A 23,730-nucleotide genomic window follows, 5' to 3' on the forward strand; every position below is an offset into this window, starting at 1 on the left:
TAGGAGCCCACCTCCTAGTTCAAATTCCATACTGCACATGGAGCTGGCATTTGTGGAATGATGACCAAGTCCTGTATGTAACTTCTGAAACCATCTAGAGCCATTCTTGGAGTATGCAGGGCAGAGTATTCTAGTTGAGATTTAAAAAAAGACCTGAGTGTGCAGAAGTAGATGCAACAGTATTAATAATACAGCTGGGCCACTGCAAGTTGAAGTGGCCCAAAGAAAGAAAACAGGAAAATTGATGACTTTGCCATCTCCCCATTAACAGCTCTCCACATGATCCATCCAAAAGATGACTCACTTGGTCCAATCCTCAGGAGCAAAGCACTGAAAGGGGAGAAGGGAGCTTCGTGTTTATTCCTGATTTATCAATGATATTATCAGAGGCTCTGGCTGAGGTTCTTGACTTTCTTGCATCCTATCTATGAAAGGAAGATTTCACTTCCAACCGGGCATCATTTGGAAGCTTTAGTAAATAAGAGACTTCCCTTGGCTAACTCATTTCCCATCCCTAGCGTTCAGTTTCTTTATCTACAGAAAGAGAAGCCTCAAACTTGATATTCTATTACTTCCAAATGGGATAAGGTAAAGGGACCAGGGAAACTTTTGAACTGAACTGATGATCTGTCTCTTCCACAAAAGACACAGGACCTGTGTTTGCAGCACCTATGAGGTTTGCCCAAGCTCCCCTTCCATGTTCGCTTTTCTCAGTGGTTTCCTGAGGCCTTTCAGGAAGGCTCTTGTTGATCTTAAAGATTCACAATTCAGACCACCTGAAAGGATTCCCTGCATTCTGCTGGAAATCTCCCCTGCATTTGGTAGGATGGATAAAGAAATAAAGAAAATAAACTCCTGAAAGAAATGGAAAGTATTTTATTATTTACAAAAGACAATTTGGAAACTGGATGAAGATGCTACCGGGTCCATTTTATTATTGTCCCTACTTGTTTTAGGCATATTTTTCACTGCCTTGATTAAAAGACCCAACCAGAACAATTGTAGAGGAGGAAAAGTTTATTTGGGGGCTCACAGTTTCAGAGGTCTCAGTCCATAGACACCTGGCTCCATTCCTCGAGGCTCAATGTGAGGCAGGACATCATGGTGAAACAGTGGAGCAGAGGGAAGCACCTCACATGATGACCAGAAAGCAGAGAGAGAGAGACACCTCCACTAGTCAGATGCAAATATATACCCCAAAGCCACGCCCCCAATGCCCCACCTCCTCCAGCCACACCCCACCTGCCTTCAGTTACCACTCAACTAATCAGATGATTAATTCACTGATTGGATTAAGACTCTCATAACCCAATTATTTCTTCTCTGAACCTTCTTGCATTGTTTCACATGTGAGCTTTTGGGAAATACCTCACATCCATGCCATAACACTACTTTTATGTACATGTGAGAATTTTCCTAATAAAACTTTTTTTTTTAAAGGAGCAGAAAATTGATTTTTGTAACCTGTTACTTTTAAACTTTTATTAAAAAAAAAGACATTATATATATGTGTGTATATATATATATGTGTGTGTGTGTGTGTGTGTATGTATGTGTGTGTATATATATGTATGTGTGTATATGTATGTATGTGTGTGTATATATGTATGTGTGTATATATATATGTATGTGTGTATGTGTGTGTGTATATATATATTTATTAACAGAGACTAAAACCTATATATATGCATATATATGTAGACTAAAGCAGAATTCTACAAAATACTTACCCTCTAAATACAATAAACTCCACTATTTTCTATATTTTTCCCTGTTGGTTATTTTTCTAAAAGGTTCTTGGAACCTACTTACATGACTTCAAGACTCATTCAGAGGTTATGAGCCACAATTTGAAAAACACAGATAGATCTAAGCAATGTCAAATCATTCTGGTGGTCCACTGACTATTTACCTGTTGACCAAGGTCAAGAGAAGAGGGATGACTGAGGGGAGAGAAAAAACAGTTATGCAGATTTCACCAGCTGTGTTGGAAGTCCGACCTTCATGTGGGGTCATGGTGTCATCAGGGCTTTGCAAAGCAAGAGAGCTTCACAAGCTGCCACTTTTGTACAAGGCTCAGCCATCCAATGTTCTTTCCGTGGGTTTATTTGTTTCTAGAACTGCTGTCAGCCAGAGGTTACAACCTGGCCTGCTTCTGAGCAGCTTTGCCCTCTCTGAGATTCATTTCCGGTTCTCGAGCATTTCCCCAACTTGCCTGAGTTATGAATTTACATTCTGTCCAATGATTCTCCTCTCAATCAATCCCCCACATGGCAACTTTCCCCCAAACCCAATGTCATAGACAAAAGCAGCATCATCCAAGAGGAGAAATAAGGACATGGCTGAGATTTGCTTAGCACTTAAATCCTATTAAAGCGAAGGTCACATTCGGCAAGCAAGGTGCAGACAAAAAGACTGATGTCTAGAAAAGAAAGGGGCTGGGGCTGGGGCTGGGGCTCAGCGGTAGAGCGCCTGTCTAGCACATGCAAGGCCCTGGGTTTGATCCTCAGCATCACATAAAAATAAATAAATAAAGGTATTGTGTCCAACTGCAACTAAAAAATAAATATTAAAAAAGAAGAGCGCTAAGTATATTTAACTTCAGTATTTAAAAATGAAGTGTCAACTGCTCAGTACTTCAACAAATAAAAACGAGTCTCTGCTGGGGAGGAAAGTGAGAATTGAAGGATGACATCATTAATTCAAAAGACATGAAGAAAATACAGAAGAGACTGCAACTTGATATACAATAAAATAATCTTTAATCATTTAAAATAATTTTTAAATGCATTATAAAAGGCTGCAAACACCTAGGGGTTTTATATATGTGAAATTTTACTAACCAGAAATCCATGTACAATTGGATGAAGTGCTCTTTAAAAAGCTTATCTCCTCAACTCATGAAATATTGCTGTTTGTGTTGACTGAAAGGACATTTCCGCTTCTCCAACTGTGAAAGCTGTGTTTCTTTTAATATTAAGGTTAATGAGGTCTGGGGCCCTGTAATCTACATGAGTAGGTTAATTCTCATGTGTCCTAGATAGTTGGGGGAGAAAGAGATTTAGAACTTCAGCTGAAGGGAAATATACACACTGCCAAACGGGATGAATGCATGGGAAGGGAGCAAGGAAGAGCTCTCTGCAGAAGGAGCTCTGTACCTCAGCTTCTCCATCATCAAGTATAGATGCAGAACATCCCCCTCCCCTGTGCTTGAGTGGGAGAGGCCAGTTCACAGGCTTTAGATATTTTGCAGGGAAAGCAATTATATGGTTGAAGTTTGATTATATTATCATGGTTAGTGGAGTTGCTGTGACATTGCTGATAGAACACACATGTCTTTCAGAAGTGAAGATATGGCTTGAGTTGATCTCCTGTCCTGTTTCAAGGGTATGGATATGCAAAACACTATTAAAAATGTCTTCATCTGCAAAGTTCAAAGTTTCGAAATATCGAATGAATGTCTTATTCAGTTAAATGAGACTATTCCAACTCACTTTATTAAAAATAACACATTTTGCCCAAAGACAAGAAAAAAATGTGGCCCTTATTCCCCTATTGTGACTTTCTTCCCCATTTCAGGCTGCCTTTGACCCTGGTATGATGGCAAAGGTGAGGAGAAGGAAGGTAAGAAGGCAAAGGAGATGGAAAAGGACCCCTGCTCGTTCACCCTGTGGTAAGGTCCTCACCATTACCTGCACATATTTATGTGCTTCTGTGTCCTAAGTAAAAGGTGATGTGTAGAATTATTTGGCATGCATTCATCCAGGATCTATCTGACTCTGCTAGACACTGTGTTAGAAAACCATGATATTTTTTAGAAGAGTTTAATAAAAAAGAGATAAACAAAAAATTATTTGAATTATACTTGGTATAAATTTCCAGAACAGACAAAACTAACCTATGGTGACACACAGCATTGCCTGGGATGGAGGTGGAAAGAACTGAATTTGGAGGAATCAGAAGGAATTTGGGGATGATGGAATGTGCTGTTTTTTGATTGGCAAAGTGGCTATTGGGTATACAGATTTGTTAACAATAATTGAATTACATGCTTCAAACAGGCACATTTTATTTTACAAATTATACATTAATAAAATTAAAACAAAAAAAATCATTTTATGTGGTGTGGGCCAACATAACATGGGAGGAGGAGTCAATATATGAATACAATTTAGATGAGGAGTTTCTAGAAGACTTCTCTGTGCTAAAGAGATTTTCTGCTTTGAGGAGGTTCAAGTTCACAGGAGGCTATTGTTTTAGGTTGAGCTCCTGCTGAGGCCCCAACAGACCAGACTGGAGCAAAATGGAGTCACTCATGCTAGCAGCCACATAAGCAAAGTGAACTTAGAAACAGGCCACTTTTCCAAAATACAGAAGAGTCATAGTAACCAATCCAAAGGGGCCCAGTCAACCTGAGCCAGCATGATAAGCAAGTCCCCTCTGCCTTAACCTGGAAGGAGGGTGGCTTTGAAATGACCGGTTCACTTTATGTTCATCACCTCTGCTTTCTTATCTGCCTGGGAAACCCACCTGCTTTTGTACCATATGCTACCTTATTCACAATCACCTATAAAAACCAATTGTATCATGAAACTCAATTTATTTAAGTTTTGCTTTTTGACAGGAAAAAAGAAGCCCCACAAGGAGGGATGGGGATGTGGCCAGTGTTTGCCTAACTTGCACAAGGCTCTGGGTTCAATCCCCAATACTACCCAAAGTAGTATTGAGAAAACACAATGGAAACAGCACTGAATGATTTTCTTGCTTTCCTGCAATAGAGGGCATAGTTCAACATTTTGATTATGACCAAATAAGTAATTTGACTTGTCCCTGGAAAGAAAGTATATGCAACCATACACTTTCTTGTTGGTTAGCATACAGTAGCTTATTTCTCGTTCAGCTTTCATGTCTGCAGGGGCCTCATATCATTCTAATCTGGTAGAGACCCATTCTGGAACTTTCATTTAACATGTGAGCATTGTTTGGGGATCCCACTCAAGTCTAGATGCTGGTGCAAGACAGTGATAGCCATAGTTTCTTTTTGAGGTGATGAACTTGTTCTAAAATTGTGGTGATGGTTGCACTCATCTATGAATACATCAAAAATTATTGAATTATGTACTCTAATTGTATGGCATGTGAATTATATTTGATGATGATTCTCTTTTTTTTTTAAAGGTTAATGCAATTCTATGTGAGTCAGGTTAAGAGTCAAGAAACTAGGGTTGGGTTGTGGCTCAGTGATAGAGCACTTGCCTAGCATGTGTGAAGCACTGGGTTCGATCCTCAGCATCACGTAAAAATAAATATATAAAACAAAGGTATTGTGTCCATCTTCAACTAAAAATATTTTTTTTTAAAAAAAGAGTCAAGAAACTTTGGCGCAGATAAAACAAAGTCAATGGAATGAAACCCTTTGTTTTTGACTCTTTTAGCATTCTATCCACATATTGAACCAAAAAAAGATGTAAGTAGAGTAACTTCAAACACATTTTGTATTTCATTCATATGCCAAAGAAAAACAAAATTTCCCCAGCCCCCAAAAAGAGGAATAAAATTGCCCAATAATTGACTTCCATTTTTGATAACATGGCAATTTGGATAACCTAAACAACCCTCTTAATTGAAATGAAAGTTCTGGGTGGCTTATATTATTTTAAATATATACTTTAGCTAGCATAAAATCACCTCAGAGCCTTAAAGCAAAGTGAAATTTGGAGAAGGTGAGTATCCAAAGATGAAGATGACAAATTAGGCTAGGTGAATCTTGTTGGTTAGCATACAGTGGCTTATTTCTCATTCAGCTGTCATGTCTGCAGGGGCCTCATGTCATTCTAATCCAGTAGGGACCCGTTCTGGTGGAACTTTCATTTAACATGTGAGCATTTGTTTGGGGATGTAGCTCAGTGGTAGAGCACTTCTCTAGTATGTGTAGGCCCTGGGTTCCAACTCTAACACTATGAGAAACAAAAAGGAGTGAACATTGCAATACATTTTTTTTTATTCTATCATGCTTCTTTCTCTAAAGTTTGGATATTAATTTTATTTTTTTATATTCTCCCTATTTATATTTGGAGTAAACACTCATCAAATTTTTCCTCCTGAATCCCTCATCCCTACCAACCTACGGTTTTCTTTTTAAAAACCGGAATCCTTATAATGATATTTCAGTGAAGGAGTTCCCTTTTATGTATTAAAATCAAACTAGTTATTATAACACAATGGAATTGACACTCCAGGGTAATGGATATAAAAGGGAATGTGGATACCCTTTACTGTAAGATTTAAACTGTTTTAAAATAAATTCCTCCAACTTGAGAGTAGACTCAAAGTGGTATGAAAAGTGCTTCCTACACGAAGAATTCAGAAAGCCAGTTCAGATTTAAAAACAAGACTCTATAAGATCATAGTAATTATTAATTGAATTCCTCTTTAAGCCCCATATCATGACATCATTGTTTCCCATACTTCATGAAACAATTTCAGCCAGCCTCTCCTTTGGAAGATGAGGGGGGAATCTAACTCCACATTCTTGGCCTTTAGTGTACCTGTGCCCCAAATTTTCTAGTTTCTAGATTAAGTTTGTTCACTTAGGTTCACTGCTCATCATTGAGTCCTTTTGGACTCAAATGCCAAAATTCACTTCTTTTATGTTATTAAATGTCTTGCTTTGTTCACTTTTAAATGGAAAAATACATTACACTATAGACTATATAATATAAACTTATCACGAGCGTCCTTCTTAATTACTCTGTATTGTACATCCCTTTTAGAAGTAGTAGGCAGTTGGTTTAACTATGATGTCTTTGTTGCAATTCAGATTAACATTTACAAATCATGCTTTGAGGAATATTTTTGTATATAAATTTTTGTTGTATTTTCCCAAATTTAGATTCCTGTGTATGGAATTACTGGGTCAAAGAATATGAATATTTTTAAAGTCTTCAAATGCTTTGCCACTTTTTTCCTCAAAAATATTAGGTCAGTCATACTGCCATTAGCTTTCTGTACCTCATCAACACTGGAAATAAAATATGCTTTTTATTTATAATGTTTACTAATTTGAGTCACCTTCTTTAACAATCATTTCAGTGGGCCACTGCTCTTCTCAGGAAATGTCATCAGTAAAAAACATGCTCTCTTGTGTCAAATCCAAATTTCCATAGGCGTCTTTCAAGTTCTTGATGATATGTACACATGTGACATGTACCTGTGTGTATAAGGTAACATATATGTGATAAATACACACTATATAAATATATATATAAATATAATATTTTTATCAATAATGATAAAAATATCATCAGTTAAGGTCCTACTATTTGCCATGGCCTGAGCATGGTTCAATTTTATCCCATCTAACTCTCATTACAATTTTGGAGGTGGAAGTACTATCATTGTGTTTTATAGATCAGAGTAGAGCCTCCCTGTATCTCCAAACCCATACTCTTTTTTAATTTTTTTTTTTGTTGTTGTTGATGGATCTTTATTTTTTATGTATTTATATGTGGTGCAGAGAATAAAACCTAGCGCCTCAGACATGCTAGGCAAGGGCTCTAGCACTGAGCTACAATCCCAGCCCCAAACCCATACTCTTGCTCTCACACAACCTGGTGCAAATTTACCTGATGGCTATTTCCCAACACACATCTCCTGCTCTAGCAAGTTCTCCCAACCATCTTTCTGATCTCAAAACCCCCATCTCTGCTCATTCAGTCTCCCTTTCTTCTTCCCTTAGCCATTATTTTCTTTTTTCAGTCCTGGGGATTAAACTCTGGGCCTCACTCATGCTAGGCAAATGCTATAGCCATATTCACAGCCCACCCTTAGCCACTTTTCAAGACCCAGTAGTAGCCCTAGCTTTATATAAGACTAAATCTGTATTTAATTACCTAGAAATTTGAGTTTCTTCGAAAACCAGTTTTCTTCCCTTCCCCTATCCAACCATCTGGCACGTCCTGTCATTGTTGCTCGTGAAACCCATCTAAACTCTGCCCACACATCTCTGTACAATTCTCTGTATCGTCACAGTGTCCTCAGCTTCAGGCCACAGCATCTTACTTTGCATCAAAGAGGCCCCAGTGATTTACTTGCCTTCACAATCTCTACATGACACCTAGAATGAGTCTTTAAAACATGAGTTAGCTGGGTACAGTAGCACATGCCTATAATTCCAGGGGTTCAGGAGGCTGAGGCAAGAGGATAGCAAGCTCAAGGCCAGCTTCAGAAACTTAGTGACACTCTGTCTCAAAAAACAAAAGTCTGGGGATGTAGATCAGTGGCAGAGTGCTCCTATCAAAAACAAGTAAATTAAATTAATGATTTATCTTAACAACGATGATTTATTTTAATAACAACAGAATGCAAATAATCCAACTTTAAGTGGACAAATTATCTGAAAAGACTTTTCTCAAAAGAAATACCAATGGCCAACAAATATATGAACAAATATTCTCAGAGTAAATCAAATTTCACGCATGTATGATTTTGTCAAAATGAACTCAACTACTATGTTTAACTATAATGCTCTAATAAAAAATTTTAAATGCTCTCAATATCATTAACCATGAGAGAAATGCATATCAAACCACAATGAGATAACATCTCACTTCTATTAGAATGGCTATTATAAAACGATTATAATAACTACAACACCACCAAATGCTGGCAAAGATGTGGAGGAAAAGAAGACTATAGGTGGAAATGAAAATTACTATAGCCATTATGGAAAACAGTAAGGAAGATCCTTGAAAAAATAAAAATAGATATACTGGGCTGGGGTTATAGCTCAGTTGGTAGAGCACTTGCCTTGCATGCATGAGGCACTAGGTTTATCCTCAGCACCACATAAAAATAAATAAATAAAATAAAGATATTGTGTCCATCTACAAATAAAGAAAAAATTTTTAAAAGATAGATATACCTAAATAGATGGAGTTGGAGAAGATAATGATAAGTGAAGTTGGCCAAATATTCTCTCTGATATAAGATGCTGATTCATAGTGGAGTAGGAAGGGGGAACAAGGGAGGAATAGACCAACTCTAGATAGGGCAGAGGGATGGGGGCATGGGGTTAGAAATGATGGTGGAATGAGATGGACATCATTATCCAAAGTACATGTATAAAGACACCAATTGATATGAATATACCTTGTATGCAACCAGAGATATGAACAATTGTGTAATATGAATTGCAATGCATTTTGCTGTCATATATAAATTAAATAAATAAATTAAATAGTGGGCTGAGGTTGTAGCTCAGTGGTAAAGTGCTCGCCTTGCATGTCTGAGGCCCTGGGTTCGACCCTCAGCATCACATAAAAATAAATTTTAAAAAATTTAAAAAGAAATGTATTAAATAAATAAATAAATAAAATAGATATGCCAATTCCACATCTGGGTATATATCCAAAAGAAATTAAATCAACCTACCAAAAGATAACTGCACATTCATGTTTATTTTGGCATTATTCTAACAAGGATATGGAATTAACCTAGATGTCCATTGATGAATGAATGGATAAAGAAAATATGAAATATATAATGTGTGTGTGTATATATATATATACTTTGTCTTTCCTTCATGTTCTTACTCCAGTGTCTCACCAGTCCTATGGATTAGGACCATTTAACCCTCATTATCTCCTCAAAGCCCCTATCTCCAAATACAGTCTCATTGGTGCTCAGGGATTCAACATATGAATGAAGTGGGGCAGCACAATTCATACCATAATAGATCCAATAAAAGTGAAGAGAATGGTAGAGTTCTAGTAACATTGGTTTAGGCCCTGGATATAGCAAATCTACCCTACTCCTCTAAATATTCTATTTTCTCCAGTAATTTTCCTTTTTCCTCTATTCTCTTGAATGTTTAAATACAACTATATAATGCCTATTGATCAGTTAAAAATGACAAAAATAATGTTTGGGGGTACTTGAAGCTACTAACAATACTCTTTTCAACATAAATTAAGAAATATAATAAATGAAATGTTTTTGTACATGGAATTTTAACCAAAGACATGTTCACTGTAGATATCTCAATTATTTTATACATTGTGCCTTAAACACAATCGCCTTTGTAACTTCCTTAAGCACAATTTCTAGAAGATTCAGCCATTCTAATACCTTATAACCTAACATGAAGCAGAGATGAAAAAATTCAAAATTCAATAAGAATCTGTGTGCTTACCACTTCTGATACAAATATTGAGAGGTGATTCTTAAAGCTTTGTCATGGTTTCGATATGTGCTGTCTCTCAGAAGCACCTGTGTTAATACAGGCTTATTCAGAGGCCAAATGATTAGATTATGAGAGCTGTAAACTAATCAGCCCATCCTAATTTGAATGGATTAACTATGTGGTAACAGTAGGCAGGTAGGGTGTGGCTGGAAGAGATGAGTCACTGGGGCATGTCCTAGAAGGGTTCCTCTTCCCAGTGGCCCTTTCTCTCTCTCTCTCTCCCTCCCCCTCCCCTCCCCCTCCCTCTCTCTCTCTCTCTCTGTGTCCTTCCTGGCTGCTATGAGCAGAGCAGTTTTCTTCCACCATACCCTTCCACCATTATGTTCTGCCTCATCTCAGACCCAGAGCAATGGAGTCAGCTGACCATGGTCTGAGATCTCTTAAACCATGAGCCAAAATAATATTTCCTCCTCTAAGTTGTTCTTCTCAGGTATTTTGGTCACAGCAACGAAAAATTGACTAATACATGTGTCTGTTTTGAAGTAGAAACAAAAGTATCTATTCCATTTTCATTCATAAATGGAAAAAACCATAGGTGATATTCCAGTTGGTTGTCTACACTTAAATCATTAGTATTGTTTTCAGAGGATAAAATTTGTAATGTTTATGTGCTCTGAGAGACAAGAGAAAAGAAACAGAGACTGTGAATTATTCCTCCCCATGTCTGCCCCAAATCAGTCTCCTCAGCTGATACATAGCTTTGAAACCAGTATCTCTGTGCTACAAGACACAGAGGGGAGAATATTTACAATAGCATTAATACGGTATCTAAAGAAAATCCCACCAAATTGATTTTCTATTTAGACTTTTTTTTAAAGAACTTCCATTTGCCTATGCTAAACACAGAACTCTAAACTCTGAGTTCCTTAAATACTGAAAATGTGCTCTGACCCATCTTTGGGTCCCCTTCTCCTACTATTGAACCTGACCCAGAGTCAGAGAACTAGAGATACATTCTGAATTAATGGACATAAAGACATGCCTATGACCTTGAATGATAATGACAGTGACAATTTATTAAAGATGTTGAACCCAAAGTACTCCAAATTTTGAACCCAGGCTTCCAATGTTGATAGAATGGGGTTACCTTTGATAAACTATGGCTAAAGTTAGAAAAGATGCTTTTAAAAGTATCATCACAAAAAATGTCAAAAAAAATCTGGGCTCCTGTCTTGTGTACTTTACAAACAAACCATACAGCGTTGCACCAATTGCTCAATCCATCTCAGTTCTCTCAATAAAGTTTGATTAAACCAATCAAACACCACTGTGAGCTCTCACAGTGAACAATTAATTTGAAAATGAAAAGAATCTTAAAAGCTTTTGCAATCAGATTGAAATCTACCTTTCCCAATAGATTTCGTAACATTCACCAGCTCCGGTCAGACTACCCCAGGCCTGGTATTCTGGCTTCTGCCTCATTTCCTCCGGCTGAGATTTCCGCCCTGTTCTTCTTACCTCTCTAAACTTAACTATTCTTCAAGAGCCTGGCCCATGTCCATCTCCTCAAAGCCTCCCAGACCACATATGCCTGCAGTGTATGTGAGTCCCCTAAGGACAGAGCACTCTGATCCTTTTGGGTGCAGTTCCCAGAACTCCTCCTGGAATGCTCTACAGAGTCCAGCATGAAGTAAGTCAAATTCTATGCCTCCCTCAACCCTGTTCCCTTAGAACATCAGTCTTCACTCCACTCAACCCAAGATCCCAAGATTACAAATGTTGAAGATCTCTATCACACAGTTACTAAGAAGTTGTTTCTGGATCCTGCTTCCTCACACTTATTTTGAACATGCTTAGTGATCTTCAGTTGTTTAGAGTATATTTGCAATGAGACATAGCTAAGCCTGTCAGCTGGACTTGCATTTCATGCCTAACCCTCAAAAATATAACTGCAGAATACAAAGAAATGAGAAGATAAGTGAATTTAAGATAATCTTTGATCTTCTCTTTACCGCTGTGTATGTGAGTTCTGCAGATATAAAAACAACCGGAATGTATGCTAAAAACAACAATGTTCAGTGTCATCCATAGCAACTAATCTTAAAACATTGTCTTATAGGGTTCCATTTCTTGCTTACATGGGGCTAAACCTAATGGAGCTTATTTATAAGTTATGAAATAATTCATGATTCTGGCCCAAAATATAAAATCAAAATTCAGTGCATAATTTCCAGCTCAGTGTGACACTAATTTATCTGATGAACTTTATGCTACTGTACTATTACAGTGCTCAAAGTGTCAGAGCAAATGTGCCTGCCCCACCCAAGCCTGTCCCAGAAAGAAATGAGAGACACTTTTGTAGGTTGCAAGTCCTGGTCTGTTTTATTTATAAAGCAATAAATATTAGAAGCACAAACAAACTGCACGTGTGTAAACAAACTGTACAATGATTGATGAGAGATGAGGAAGGGTGGTTTGGAAGATTCCAAGAAGCATAATACTGTCATCCTGAATGTAAGAGAGACTAAGAGAGAAGGCACCTTAGAAGCATTTGCGATGGACAATGGATGGGCCTGCCTCATCATACTCTTGCTTGCTAATCCACATCTGTTGGAAGGTGGACAGAGAGGCCAGGATGGAGCCCCCGATCCAGACAGAGTATTTACGTTCAGGGGGAGCAATAATCTGCAGAAAGAAAACAAAAGCTTCCAGTGAACTCTGAAGTTCCAAGCAATGGAACAACAAGCAACATGTTGGAAATATTCACAAAAAGAAATTAGATAATAATTCACTATAATGTAGGAAATTATATATCACCAAATATTATAACAATCAAAAATTTTTTGAACTTTCCTCTGTTTCATCATTTCCATTATTAAAGACTCTTCAAAATAGAATTTTTCCACTTCTCTGAACTAGAGTATAATGTGGCAACAAGCTAAATGCATGGTTGAAGGCTAGCCCAAAGTTGCGGGGGGGGGGGGGGGGGGGTGTTAAATGTGTTCAAAGAGTTAGCTGTATTTTTTTCCCAATAATTTATTTTTTATTCACTGCTTGAAAACATTTTTAAAGTTTCCTGTCTTGGGGAAAGTACTATTAAAAAAAATCAAGAAAAGTGCTAGAAAAGCTAAAAGGTAAAGCTTATAGGAGTCAGGAAGCTAAGTGTGAGGGGAAAGGAGTTATGAATGAAATTGTACTCGGAATACCAAGATCTGTGCTAGTCCTCCCACCCACGAAAGCTCTTTACCTTAATTTTCATGGTGCTAGGAGCCAGAGCAGTGATTTCCTTTTGCATACGATCTGCAATACCAGGGTACATGGTGGTGCCTCCAGATAAGACGTTGTTGGCATACAGGTCTTTACGGATATCAATGTCACACTTCATGATACTATTGTAAGTAGTTTCATGGATGCCAGCAGATTCCATGCCTGGATACAAGTTAAAGAAAAAAACATAGCACATTCAAGCTGTAATTCAATGTGGAGGGAACATTCTGCTGGGCCGAGAGAACAGGACTCTCTGTGTTGGTGAGCTGCCACCACTTGCCTCTGAAACACATGGTGCCCTATAAGATACACTGCAAGGAATATGTGGAACAGGGGTCTCTTAAAAGAAATAACAGATAATCCATCATAGATGGCCAGGAAACAAACAACTGTGTTGAGCATCTATTTGGAGTGAATACCTTCTGTACACATCAGATGTATACAGATGTACTTCAAAAGGCTAAGACAAACATTTCAGTTAAAATTAACATACTTTTTATTTATGGACTTAAATCAGTCCAAACTTCTTCCGGGAAATCACTGCTTAGGAAAGGTATTTGGTGACATACAAGTCTCCAATTATCACTATGAGTAAGAGTGTGGTTGCATGAGTTACTTAAAGTCCAACTAGTTGGTAATGGAACTTATTAGACTAACTCAGTTCTCTTGAGTAATCACCCCTTTACCGCAGATATGTGATATTCAGTTACTGCTGGGTCTCATCCTTGGAGATGAATCCATGTGTCACCTTTGAACACGTCACTACAGCATCACTAATGAGCCATAAGGACTTGAGGCTGAGCTGTGTGGGACTGCAAGCCTACAATTTCACTCAACAGTTTCTTAATCCTTCTGATTATATTGGATTTTACTCTGGGAGACCCCAAAACTCCCAGAGAAAAGCTGTGCCTTGGGATCTGACCCCACAACTCACCAATGAAAGAGGGCTGGAAGAGCGTCTCAGGGCAGCGGAAACGCTCATTGCCAATAGTGATGACTTGGCCATCAGGTAGTTCATAGCTCTTCTCCAGGGAGGAGGAAGAGGCAGCCGTGGCCATCTCATTCTCAAAGTCCAGGGCGACATAACACAGTTTTTCTTTGATGTCACGGACAATTTCACGTTCAGCTGCAGAAATAAATCATCACAGTCAATCTCTGAAGAAAGAAGTCAGTCGTGGGGAGGTAGGTGGATCCTTCGAGGGAGGAAAAAAAGCAGACATGTGCTGTGGCAGATAAGACATACATACTCACCAGTGGTGACAAAGGAGTAACCACGCTCAGTGAGGATCTTCATGAGGTAGTCAGTGAGATCCCGACCAGCCAGGTCCAGACGCATGATGGCATGGGGCAAAGCATAGCCCTCATAGATGGGGACATTGTGGGTTACACCATCCCCAGAGTCCAGAACAATGCCTGTGAGAGGGAATTAGACAAGAACAAGATAAATCTCTGTGGACCACCACTTTATTCACGGTAAAACCTACTTCCAGTCTTAGCTGAGAGATACAAGACTGGGCACTGATCCAGATAAAATCAGATCCTTTACAGACAAAGAATAAAAATGAACATAATGGATAGATACTAAATCTGAAGCTAACAGAAGCCCATCCTTTTAAGTACTGGAGTAGAAAATTTTCCTGAAAATACTTTCAAATGATCATCCCTCTTGCCAAATAAATGCCCAGCCTATTTTTCTTTGTTCTTATCTCTCTTGCACATGTTTCTCTCTTTATTGATTCAGACCTGTTGGAAAAAAATGTGTGTTTTCCTTGAAGATGTTGCCCAGGGGCTGTGATGGTATACACACACACACCATGACTGCTGCATTCCCAGCTGCTATACTGTGCTGCACTTCGATCCTCAAAATAAGGGAAGGATCTAATTCCTCAAGCTGTCAGCTCTTACAACAAGTGTGCTCTGAAATTAACCTCAGGGAACTATTGTTAGTTATCTTTCTCTCTTAGCATGGACACCTCCCTGGAGAGAGTGAGGGATGGGATCACTATTTTTTTAATTGAGGAATCACATTCACAGCAAGATCAGTGGCTTGGGAATGTGATGAAAATCAGTGACCAACCCCCACAGCCCAAGCATACCTGTGGTTCGGCCAGAAGCATACAGGGACAGCACCGCTTGGATGGCCACGTACATGGCAGGGACATTGAAGGTCTCAAACATGATCTGGGTCATCTTCTCACGGTTGGCCTTGGGGTTGAGTGGGGCCTCAGTGAGTAGGGTGGGGTGCTCCTCAGGGGCCACACGGAGCTCATTGTAGAAGGTGTGGTGCCAGATCTTCTCCATGTCATCCCAGTTGGTGATGATGCCATGCTCAATGGGGTACTTCAGAGTCAGGATACCTCGCTTGCTCTGGGCTTCATCGCCTACATAGGAATCCTTCTGCCCCATACCCACCATGACTCCCTGTAAGAAGAAAAAGATAGGGAAATCATGCTTCCACCATGTCAGGAATATATTCAGCACTTTATCAATTTATATCTAACTGCCCAAGTAAAGGTACATCTTCAAAACACCAGAAATAGTAAAAACAGGATTTCACCTTAAATTTAGAAGAATCATTTAAAATCAGTCTTGTACCTTATCCCTCCACAAAGATGTATAATCCTATTGTTTAGAATATAATTGAGGAGGGGGAATAAAGCTATTGAACTGAAGAAGCAGAGCCTCACCTTAATTTTAAAATGCCTTCATTATTAAGCTTATCACCTGAGTCAAATAGAAAGTAGATGGCTACATTCAGGAATGACCAAATTAGTGACTCGTTGTATTTCTCCTAAGAAAAGATTTTGACATTCATCAAGTGAACCTAAAAAGATGGGCTGATTTGCCACTGCCATTCTGATGCGGCCTGTCCAGAATATCCTGGATACTGGTCATTCCCCAACGTGAGGACTAAGAGCTCTACTCCCTGGCAGCCTGTCTGGCCAGGCATGTGACAAACCCAGAGAGCATGGCATTGCTTTTAATAAACAGGTGGTATGTCACTATCACCATGGCACTCACTCTCCTTGTCACGTCTGACTTCTAAAATTGCAACAGCCAGGAAGGAGAGAGATTACATCCTCTGAGAGCCCTGTGAACTGACTGTGAACAAGAGAGAGGAATGTGGGTTGTGTCCAGGTTGGTGAAGGGGAGTTATTTCAAACTTTGAACAGGGCTGAAAAGGAGGAGAAAAAAAGAAAAGCATATGGTATAAGAGGTACAGAAGACACTGAGGACTAAAAATCCAGAAGGTCCTTTTCACAGGAAGCATTTGGACCATTGACAGGTGTGCCATTGAAGTAGATTGGGGGAAAGTGTACATTTCTTGGTAGTTAGGGACTTGGTAAGGGTATTGCTCATCTTGGCTTGGATCTGAAACTAACCCAAATTTTCCTTATTTGAATCAAGCTGTTCAGGAAAAAGTTGGGTCAGGAAAGACATTTCCCTAATTGCTGGACTGACTAAGGAGGTGGCAGGCAGGGGTGCAGAGTGGGCCTGGGAAGTGCCCCATCTGGGAGAAGGCAGGAAGGGCGGGAAATGTACCTGGTGGCGTGGGCGGCCCACAATTGATGGGAAGACAGCGCGGGGCGCGTCATCGCCTGCGAAGCCGGCCTTCACCAGCCCTGAGCCATTGTCGCACACCAAAGCAGTGGTCTCCTCGTCGTCGCACATCTTGGCACAGCGGGGTCTGTAGGTTGAAGAAGGGAAGGTGGGCCATGCTCAGTGTCTGGGAACTGGCTCTGTCCTTACCAGGAGAAGGGGATAGAACAAATGTGGATTCTAGGGGATGGGGGCGGGTGGAGAGAGAGCTGCCTTCTGCACCCTTTAAGAGAAAAAGAAGGGCGAGAAGGAGCCACAGAGGAGATTGGTTGTATGGTGAAGAAAGAGAAACCCACCCAGGCTCCCTGGCCAGGAGTGCCACCCTCTGTCCCAGGCATAAGGAAGGACCATCCTAACTACTCTGGAGACCCAATTCCTTACCAGGTCCTCCTAGGCCCTTTTCACCGTTCACAAATTGGAACCCCAGTCTCCCGCCCTATCCACACCTCACGCCTTGCCCCAATGAAGAGAAGAGCACACGCCCTTGCGGAGGGTTGGGAACGCGGGACTCCCTTTCCGCGCTGCCCTCTCCGTAGAGATCCAAAACTTAGCATAAAACAAGTTAGAACCTCATCAAAAAGTATGGGGAGAAAAAAAAAAAAAACTACGGGGAGGAGTAGTGAGGGCCGGCGCTGGCTGAAGCCGGGGGCGCGGCTGGTGTCCGGTGCGGGCACGGGCAGGGCGGAGACCAAGGACGCAGGGTGTCGCTGACTCACCGTCCGCGGCTCGGCTGGGCTCGGCTGGGCTCGGCTCAGGCGGCGGCAGGCTCTGGGTGCAGGCGCCAGGAGCGCAGCTTTATAGCGCGCTGATGGACGGGGTCAGTTGGAGCCACCGGGGGCAGGGGTGGGGGGCCCGGTCTGCCACCTTGCCTTATTTGGTCGCCTTAGCACCATCCAGGACCGCCGAGGCCATTCATGGAGGCAAGGGCAGGGGAGAGGATCAGCCAGGGGGTTCCCAGACCATGTAAGGAAGGGGAGGGGGCAACCAGAAGAATGGCCAAATAGGGAGCTAGGGAGGGGCAGACACTGGAGGGTAGGGGGCAGGGGAAGACTAAGTGACGCCAACCCCCCTCTCCCCCTTCCTAAGGTGGGGGAGCTCCCTGGATGGGCTGTGGGATTGTTCCTCCTGCCGACCTAAGAGACAATAAGCCACATGCAAGAGGGAAGGCTTGGCGCCCTGCCCTCTGCTAAGGGGTCCTGACAGCTGGGCCGGGGCAGCAGGGGAGTGACAACAGCTTCTCATCTTCCAGGACTGGGAGTTGGAGAAACATATCCCTGGCAGTTCTCTTAGGCACAGAGGGCACCACAGCCAGACGTTCAAGTGCCTGAAAAGGGGCACCCTTCTGGTCTAGCCCCCACCATCCTGAAATGGGGCTTGCTCATCTAGGTGGGAAAGCTGAGATTTATCAGTCTTGGTCCCAATCCACACAGGGATCAGGGGCTGGCATGGAAGAGGCTGAGAAGGGTTACGTTGAGAGTCCAGCCAAGTCTTGCTGGAAAAGGGACCACCCTAGAAGTCAGGTATCCTTCATCCAGGCTACAGGGGTTTTGCTCCAACTCAAAGACTCTCATCTTCAAGCCAGAAAAGGGTCTGAAGATGGAAGATAACCTGAATGAAGGCACAAATGCCAAAAGTAGCTTGGCCACTTGCCAGTGGGTAGATGAACATCTTTAAACTGGAGACAAAGGTCTTCATTCCAGATGGAGACAAGACTTAAAAAACAAATAATCTTGTTGAGAAAGATAACAAAGAGCAACTTAAACTGTAAACCATAAGAACATATGGACTCTCCCTATTCAAAGTTCAGTCTGTGGGCAAGAGTGTCCTCAACCTGGGGATAAGTTAGAAATGCAGAGGCCTCAACCCAGATAATTGTATCAGAATCTCCTTTTCAGCAATTCTCCAATTTGACTGGTGTGTAACTTAAGTGTGAGAAACACTATTGGAAATTACTAATATCAGCTCCTTCATGGAAAACAGGTTTTGAAGGATCTAGGGATTTTTGAGAAGGAAAAAGAAAGATGGCATAAAGTGAAGAGAGGCAGAGGGACCAAGGAGACACAAGAAGGACAAGGGTCATTGGTTTGCCCTGGGGTGCCCTGTATTCTCAGTTCTTAACTAGCGTTTGGATGTTTTAATGCTTGTGCTTTTCCTCCAGTTCACACCAGTTAAAAATAGAAAACTGGGCACAGGCATCCCTCTCTAGAGTGGTCTTGGATTGATATGCTAAGAAGGCCTGCTGATTAGATACTTGTCCGGACTGGGGAATGTTAGGCACTCCCCTCTAAGCTCCCCAACCATGTTTGGGTTGGTCTGGAGAAGAAACTCCAGGGGTAGCTAGGTGATGGAGCCAGGTGAGAGGCCTGGCTGGCATTGCCCTCAGCCATACAGCAGGCATTTCACAGGGAAAATGCACTGTTGGCAGGATGCAAAGAGCAGAACTGCCTTGCATTAGGCAGATGCTGAAGAAGCAAGGAAAAGGATAAGTGGAACTGGCTGTGGAGCCAGACAGCCCAGGCTTCAAATTCTGCCTCTATCAGTTACTACTTGCTGTGTGTTTGGTCTTGGGCAAATCTGTGAACTTTTCTGAGCCTACAGAAAGGGACACAATAACTTTTCTTCTGGGGGGTTACTGAGTATTGTAATACTAAAAGACAAATGGCATACCATTATAGAAAATACAAGTGCATTTACTATAATTCAATAATAAAGATACTTCTGGAGCCAGCAGTAGCTCTTGCTTTTAAAGAATTGGGTCGATTTTATTCATTCATGGATTCAACAATGTCTTATTGATTGTGGAACAGGAATTGTGCTAGTCATGGGAGCGCAGTGATAAATAACACAGAGCTGGACTCATCTTCCGTGGCCATTACAGAAAAGTCAGAGACAAGGTACATGCCAGGAAGGAAAAGGGGGTGTCACTGGGATCATCAGAAAAGGAGATCTAAAAGGTGGTTCTGGGAAAGCCTTCCAGAAGTAGTATCATTTAGTTGCTTTTTAAAATGGAGTAGAACTGGAGTTCATAAACATTTATGTGAGAGAGGGTGGCTAAAGGGAACTTCGCACGTACACTGCCCTTATGTGTAAAGGCTCCCTGGAACTAACTCCATAATATATACCCAGAGTCCTTAGTAATACTTTTGGGCTCAGGAGGCCAATTTTAGCTCACCTGTTCCAGGATCGTGAGTTCTAGTGAGGGATGGGTAGTAGATCAGTGGAGACCAGTTGTGTGAAACAATATTCACCCTTCATGCACGGGGCGCTGGGTTCAATCCTCAGCACCACATACAAATAAAATAAAGATGTTGTGTCCACCGAAAACTAAAAAATAAATATTAAAAAATTCTCTCTCTCTCTCTTTAAAAAAAATACTTTAAAAAAACCACATTTTTTCTTTCTTTCTTTCTTTCTTTTGTGGTGCTGGGGATTGAACCCATGGCTTTATGCATGCAAAGCAAGCACTCTACCAACTGAACTATATCCCCTGCCCCACCCTTAAAACATTTTAAAAATATGTTTTTCATTTCATTTGACTTTTTTTTTTTTTTTGGCAGTGAGGATTGAACCCAGAGGTATTTTACCACTGAGCTACATCACCAGTCCTTTTTACTTGTTTATTTTTTGAGTCATGTTCTCACTAAGTTGCTTAAGGTCTCCCTAATTTGCTGAGGCTGGCCTCAAACTTGTGATTCTCCTGCCCCAACCTCCAGAGCTGCTGTGATTACAGGCTTATACTATCACTCCTATTCATTTTGTAATACTCAAAGTGTATTGTCATATGTGTTATGTTTATAGTAAGAAAGAACACTTTTTCTTAAAGATTTATGGTGAAAACATTCAAAATCCTTTCTTTTAGCATTTTGACATATGCACTTTATTATCTCTAGTCACTTGAAGTGTAATGGCAAACCAGAACTATTTGCTCCTTCATTCTCTCTCCAGCCATCTCTCTCTGCCTCTGGTAGCCACCATTCTACTCTTAACTTCAATGAAATCAATGTATTTAGATTCCACATAGGAGTGAGATCACGCAGTGCTTGTCTTTCTGTGTCTGGCTGCTTCATTTTACATAATGATCTTCAGTTAAATCTATGTTGTCACAAATGACAGAGTTTTATTCTTTTTATGGCTGAGTCATATTCCATTGTGTATACATACTAAATTTTCTTCATCTATTCGTCTGTTTGGTTGTTCCATTTTGTTTTTTGGCTATTGTGACTAGTGCTTTGGAAAATTTTGATTTGCAGTGTGCCTTCGATGTACTGATTTCGTTTCCTTTAGATATATATACACAAGTAGGATTGCTGGATAATGTGGTAGTTTTATTTTAATGTTTTGAGGAACCACTATACTGTTTTCCTTAATGGCTGTACTAACTTACGTTCCCAACAGTTTGCAGGGGTTTCTTTTCTTTCACATCTTTACCAACACTTACATTTTTTGTGTCTTTTTATTAAATTATTTATTTATTCTATTTTGCTATATATGATAGCAGAATGCAATCCATTTCATATTACACATATAGAGCACAATTTTTCAATTCACTGGCGGTACACAAAGTATTTTCACACCATTCATGTCTTCACACGTGTACTTGGGATAATGCTGTCTAACTTATTCCATCGTCTTTCCTACCCCCACACGCCCTCCCTTCCCCTTCCTCCCCCTTGTTTCTGAAGTTCCTCCATTCCTCCCATTTCCCCCATTGCCATTATGAGTCAGCATCCTCATATCAAAGAAAACATTCGGCATTTGTTTTTTGGGGGTTGGCTAACTTCACTTAACATTATATTCTCAAACTTAATCCATTTACCTGCAATTGCCATAATTTTATTCTCTTGAATGCTGAGTAATATTCCATTGTATATATTTGCCAAAGTTTCCCTATCCATTCATCTGTTGAAGGGCATCTGGGTTGGTTCCACAGTTTAGCTATTGTGAATTGTGCTGCTATAAACATTGATGTAACTATGTCCCTGTAGTATGCTGTTTTTAAGTCCTTTGGGTATAGACCGAGGAGAAGGACAGCTGGGTTAAATGATGGTTCCATTCCAAGTTTTCCAAGGATTCTCCATACTGTTTTCCAGATTGGCTGCACCAATTTGCAGTCCCACCAGCAATGTATAAGTGTGCCTTTTCCCTCACATCCTTGCCAACACTCATTGTTGTTTGTCTTCATAATATCTGCCATTCTGACTGGAATGAGATGAAATATTAAAGTGGTTTTGATTTGCATTTCTCTAATTGCTAGAGATGTTGAACATTTTTTCATATATTTGTTGGTTGATTGTGTGTAATCTTCTGAGAAGTGTCAGTTCAGTTCCTTGGCCCATTTATTGATTGGGTTATTTATTTGTTTGTTTGTTTGTGTTAAGGTTTTTGAATGCTTTATATATCCTAGAAATTAGTGCTAAATCTGATGAGTTTGTGGTAAAGATTTGCTCCCATTCTCTATTCACCTCACTGATTGTTTATTTTACTGAGAAGAAGTTTTTAATTTGAATCCATCCTATTTATTGATTCTTGGTTTTAATTTTTGTGCTATAGGAATCTTATTAAAAGAGTTGGAGCCTAATCCAACATGATGGAGATTTGGGCTACTTTTTCTTCTATTAGGTGCATTGTCTCTGGTTTAATTCCTAGATCCTTGATCCACTTTGAGTTGAGCTTTGTGCTTGGTGAGAAATAGAGGCTTAATTTCATTTTGTTACATGTGGATTTTTAGTTTTTCCAGCACCATTTGTTGAAGAGGCTCTTTTCTTCAATATATGTTTTTGGCACCTTTGTCTAATATAATAATGTGGGTTTGTCTCTGTGTCCTTATTCTGTACCATTGATCTACAGGTCCATTTTGGTACCAATACCATGCTGTTTTTGTTACTATTGCTCTGTAGTATAGTATAAGGTCTGGAATAGTAATGCCACCAGATTTACTCTTCTTGCTAAGGATTGCTTTGGCTATTCTGGGTCCTTAGTTTTCCAGATGAATTTCATGATTGCTTTTTCTATTTCTGTGAGGAATGTCATTGGGATTTTGATTGGGATTGCACTGAATCTGTATAGTGCTTTTGATAGTATGATCATTTTGACAATATTAATTCTGCCTATCCAAGAATAAAGGAGATCTTTCCATCTTCTAAGGTCTTATTTAATTTCTTTCTTTAGCATTCTGTAGTTTTCATTGTAAAGGTCTTTCACCTCTTTTGTTGATTCCCAAGTCTTTTTTTTTTTTTTTGAGGCTATTGTAAATGGAGTGGTTTTCCTAGTTTCTATTTCTGAGAATTTGTCACTGATGTACAGAAATGTCTTTGATTTATGGGTGTTATTTTATATCCTGATACTTGCCTGAATTCATTTATTAGTTCTAGAAGGTTTCTGGTAGAATTTTTTGTATCTTCTAGGTGTAGGATCATATCATCCACGAATAGTGATAATTTGAGTTCTTCTTTTCCTATTTGCATCCCTTTAATCTCTTTTGTCTTTCTAATTGCTCAGCTAGAGTTTCAAGAACTATGTTAAATAGAAGTGGTGAAAGAGGGCATTCCTGTCTTGTTCCAGTTTTTAGAGGGAATGATTTCAACTTTTCTCCATTGAGAATGATGTTGGCCTGGGGCTTAGCATAGATAGCTTTTACAATGTTGAGATATGTTCCTGTTATCCCTAGTTTTTCTAGTGTT

General features: G+C 40.0%; 1 protein-coding gene and 1 long non-coding RNA gene across 5 annotated transcripts in view; one reads left to right on the top strand and one right to left on the bottom strand.

The window, feature by feature from the left end:
- The window catches only part of LOC139704716 (uncharacterized), a 193,953-nt gene that overhangs the window by 18,321 nt on the left and 151,902 nt on the right, over positions 1 to 23,730 (top strand). The window contains exon 2 of the long non-coding RNA XR_011706655.1: positions 3,580 to 3,673. This is a non-coding gene — a long non-coding RNA (uncharacterized lncRNA). The remainder of the gene's footprint in view (positions 1 to 3,579; positions 3,674 to 23,730) is intronic.
- On the bottom strand, positions 12,538 to 17,845 carry Actc1 (actin alpha cardiac muscle 1). Of its 4 annotated transcripts, none has more exons than XM_071607311.1 (7): positions 17,767 to 17,845; positions 16,994 to 17,138; positions 15,547 to 15,871; positions 14,702 to 14,863; positions 14,385 to 14,576; positions 13,431 to 13,612; positions 12,538 to 12,868 (listed from the first exon to the last, which is right to left on the bottom strand). In XM_071607311.1, exons 2-7 carry the CDS (start codon positions 17,120 to 17,122, stop codon positions 12,725 to 12,727), a joined length of 1,134 nt encoding a protein of 377 aa, XP_071463412.1. In that variant the 5' UTR covers positions 17,123 to 17,138; positions 17,767 to 17,845; the 3' UTR covers positions 12,538 to 12,724. The 4 variants fall into 4 exon arrangements, with proteins under 4 accessions (XP_071463412.1, XP_071463411.1, XP_027781627.1 ...); XM_071607310.1 differs by lacking the exon at positions 17,767 to 17,845 and adding an exon at positions 17,497 to 17,713; XM_027925826.2 differs by lacking the exon at positions 17,767 to 17,845 and adding an exon at positions 17,432 to 17,713.

Source organism: Marmota flaviventris, chromosome 2, assembly GCF_047511675.1.
Source record: "Marmota flaviventris isolate mMarFla1 chromosome 2, mMarFla1.hap1, whole genome shotgun sequence".
NCBI lineage: Eukaryota > Metazoa > Chordata > Mammalia > Rodentia > Sciuridae > Marmota > Marmota flaviventris.

What these genes read in the sequence shown, in the direction of transcription:
- Actc1 (XM_071607311.1), bottom strand. Translation starts at nt 17,122, where the DNA reads ATGTGCGACGACGAGGAGACCACTGCTTTGGTGTGCGACAATGGCTCA. An exon ending in TGCTTCTGGCCGAACCACAG is followed by an intron (nt 14,864 to 15,546) that starts GTATGCTTGGGC and finishes TCCCTCTCACAG; the next exon opens with GCATTGTTCTGGACTCTGGG. An exon ending in TTACTCCTTTGTCACCACTG is followed by an intron (nt 14,577 to 14,701) that starts GTGAGTATGTAT and finishes TTATTTCTGCAG; the next exon opens with CTGAACGTGAAATTGTCCGT.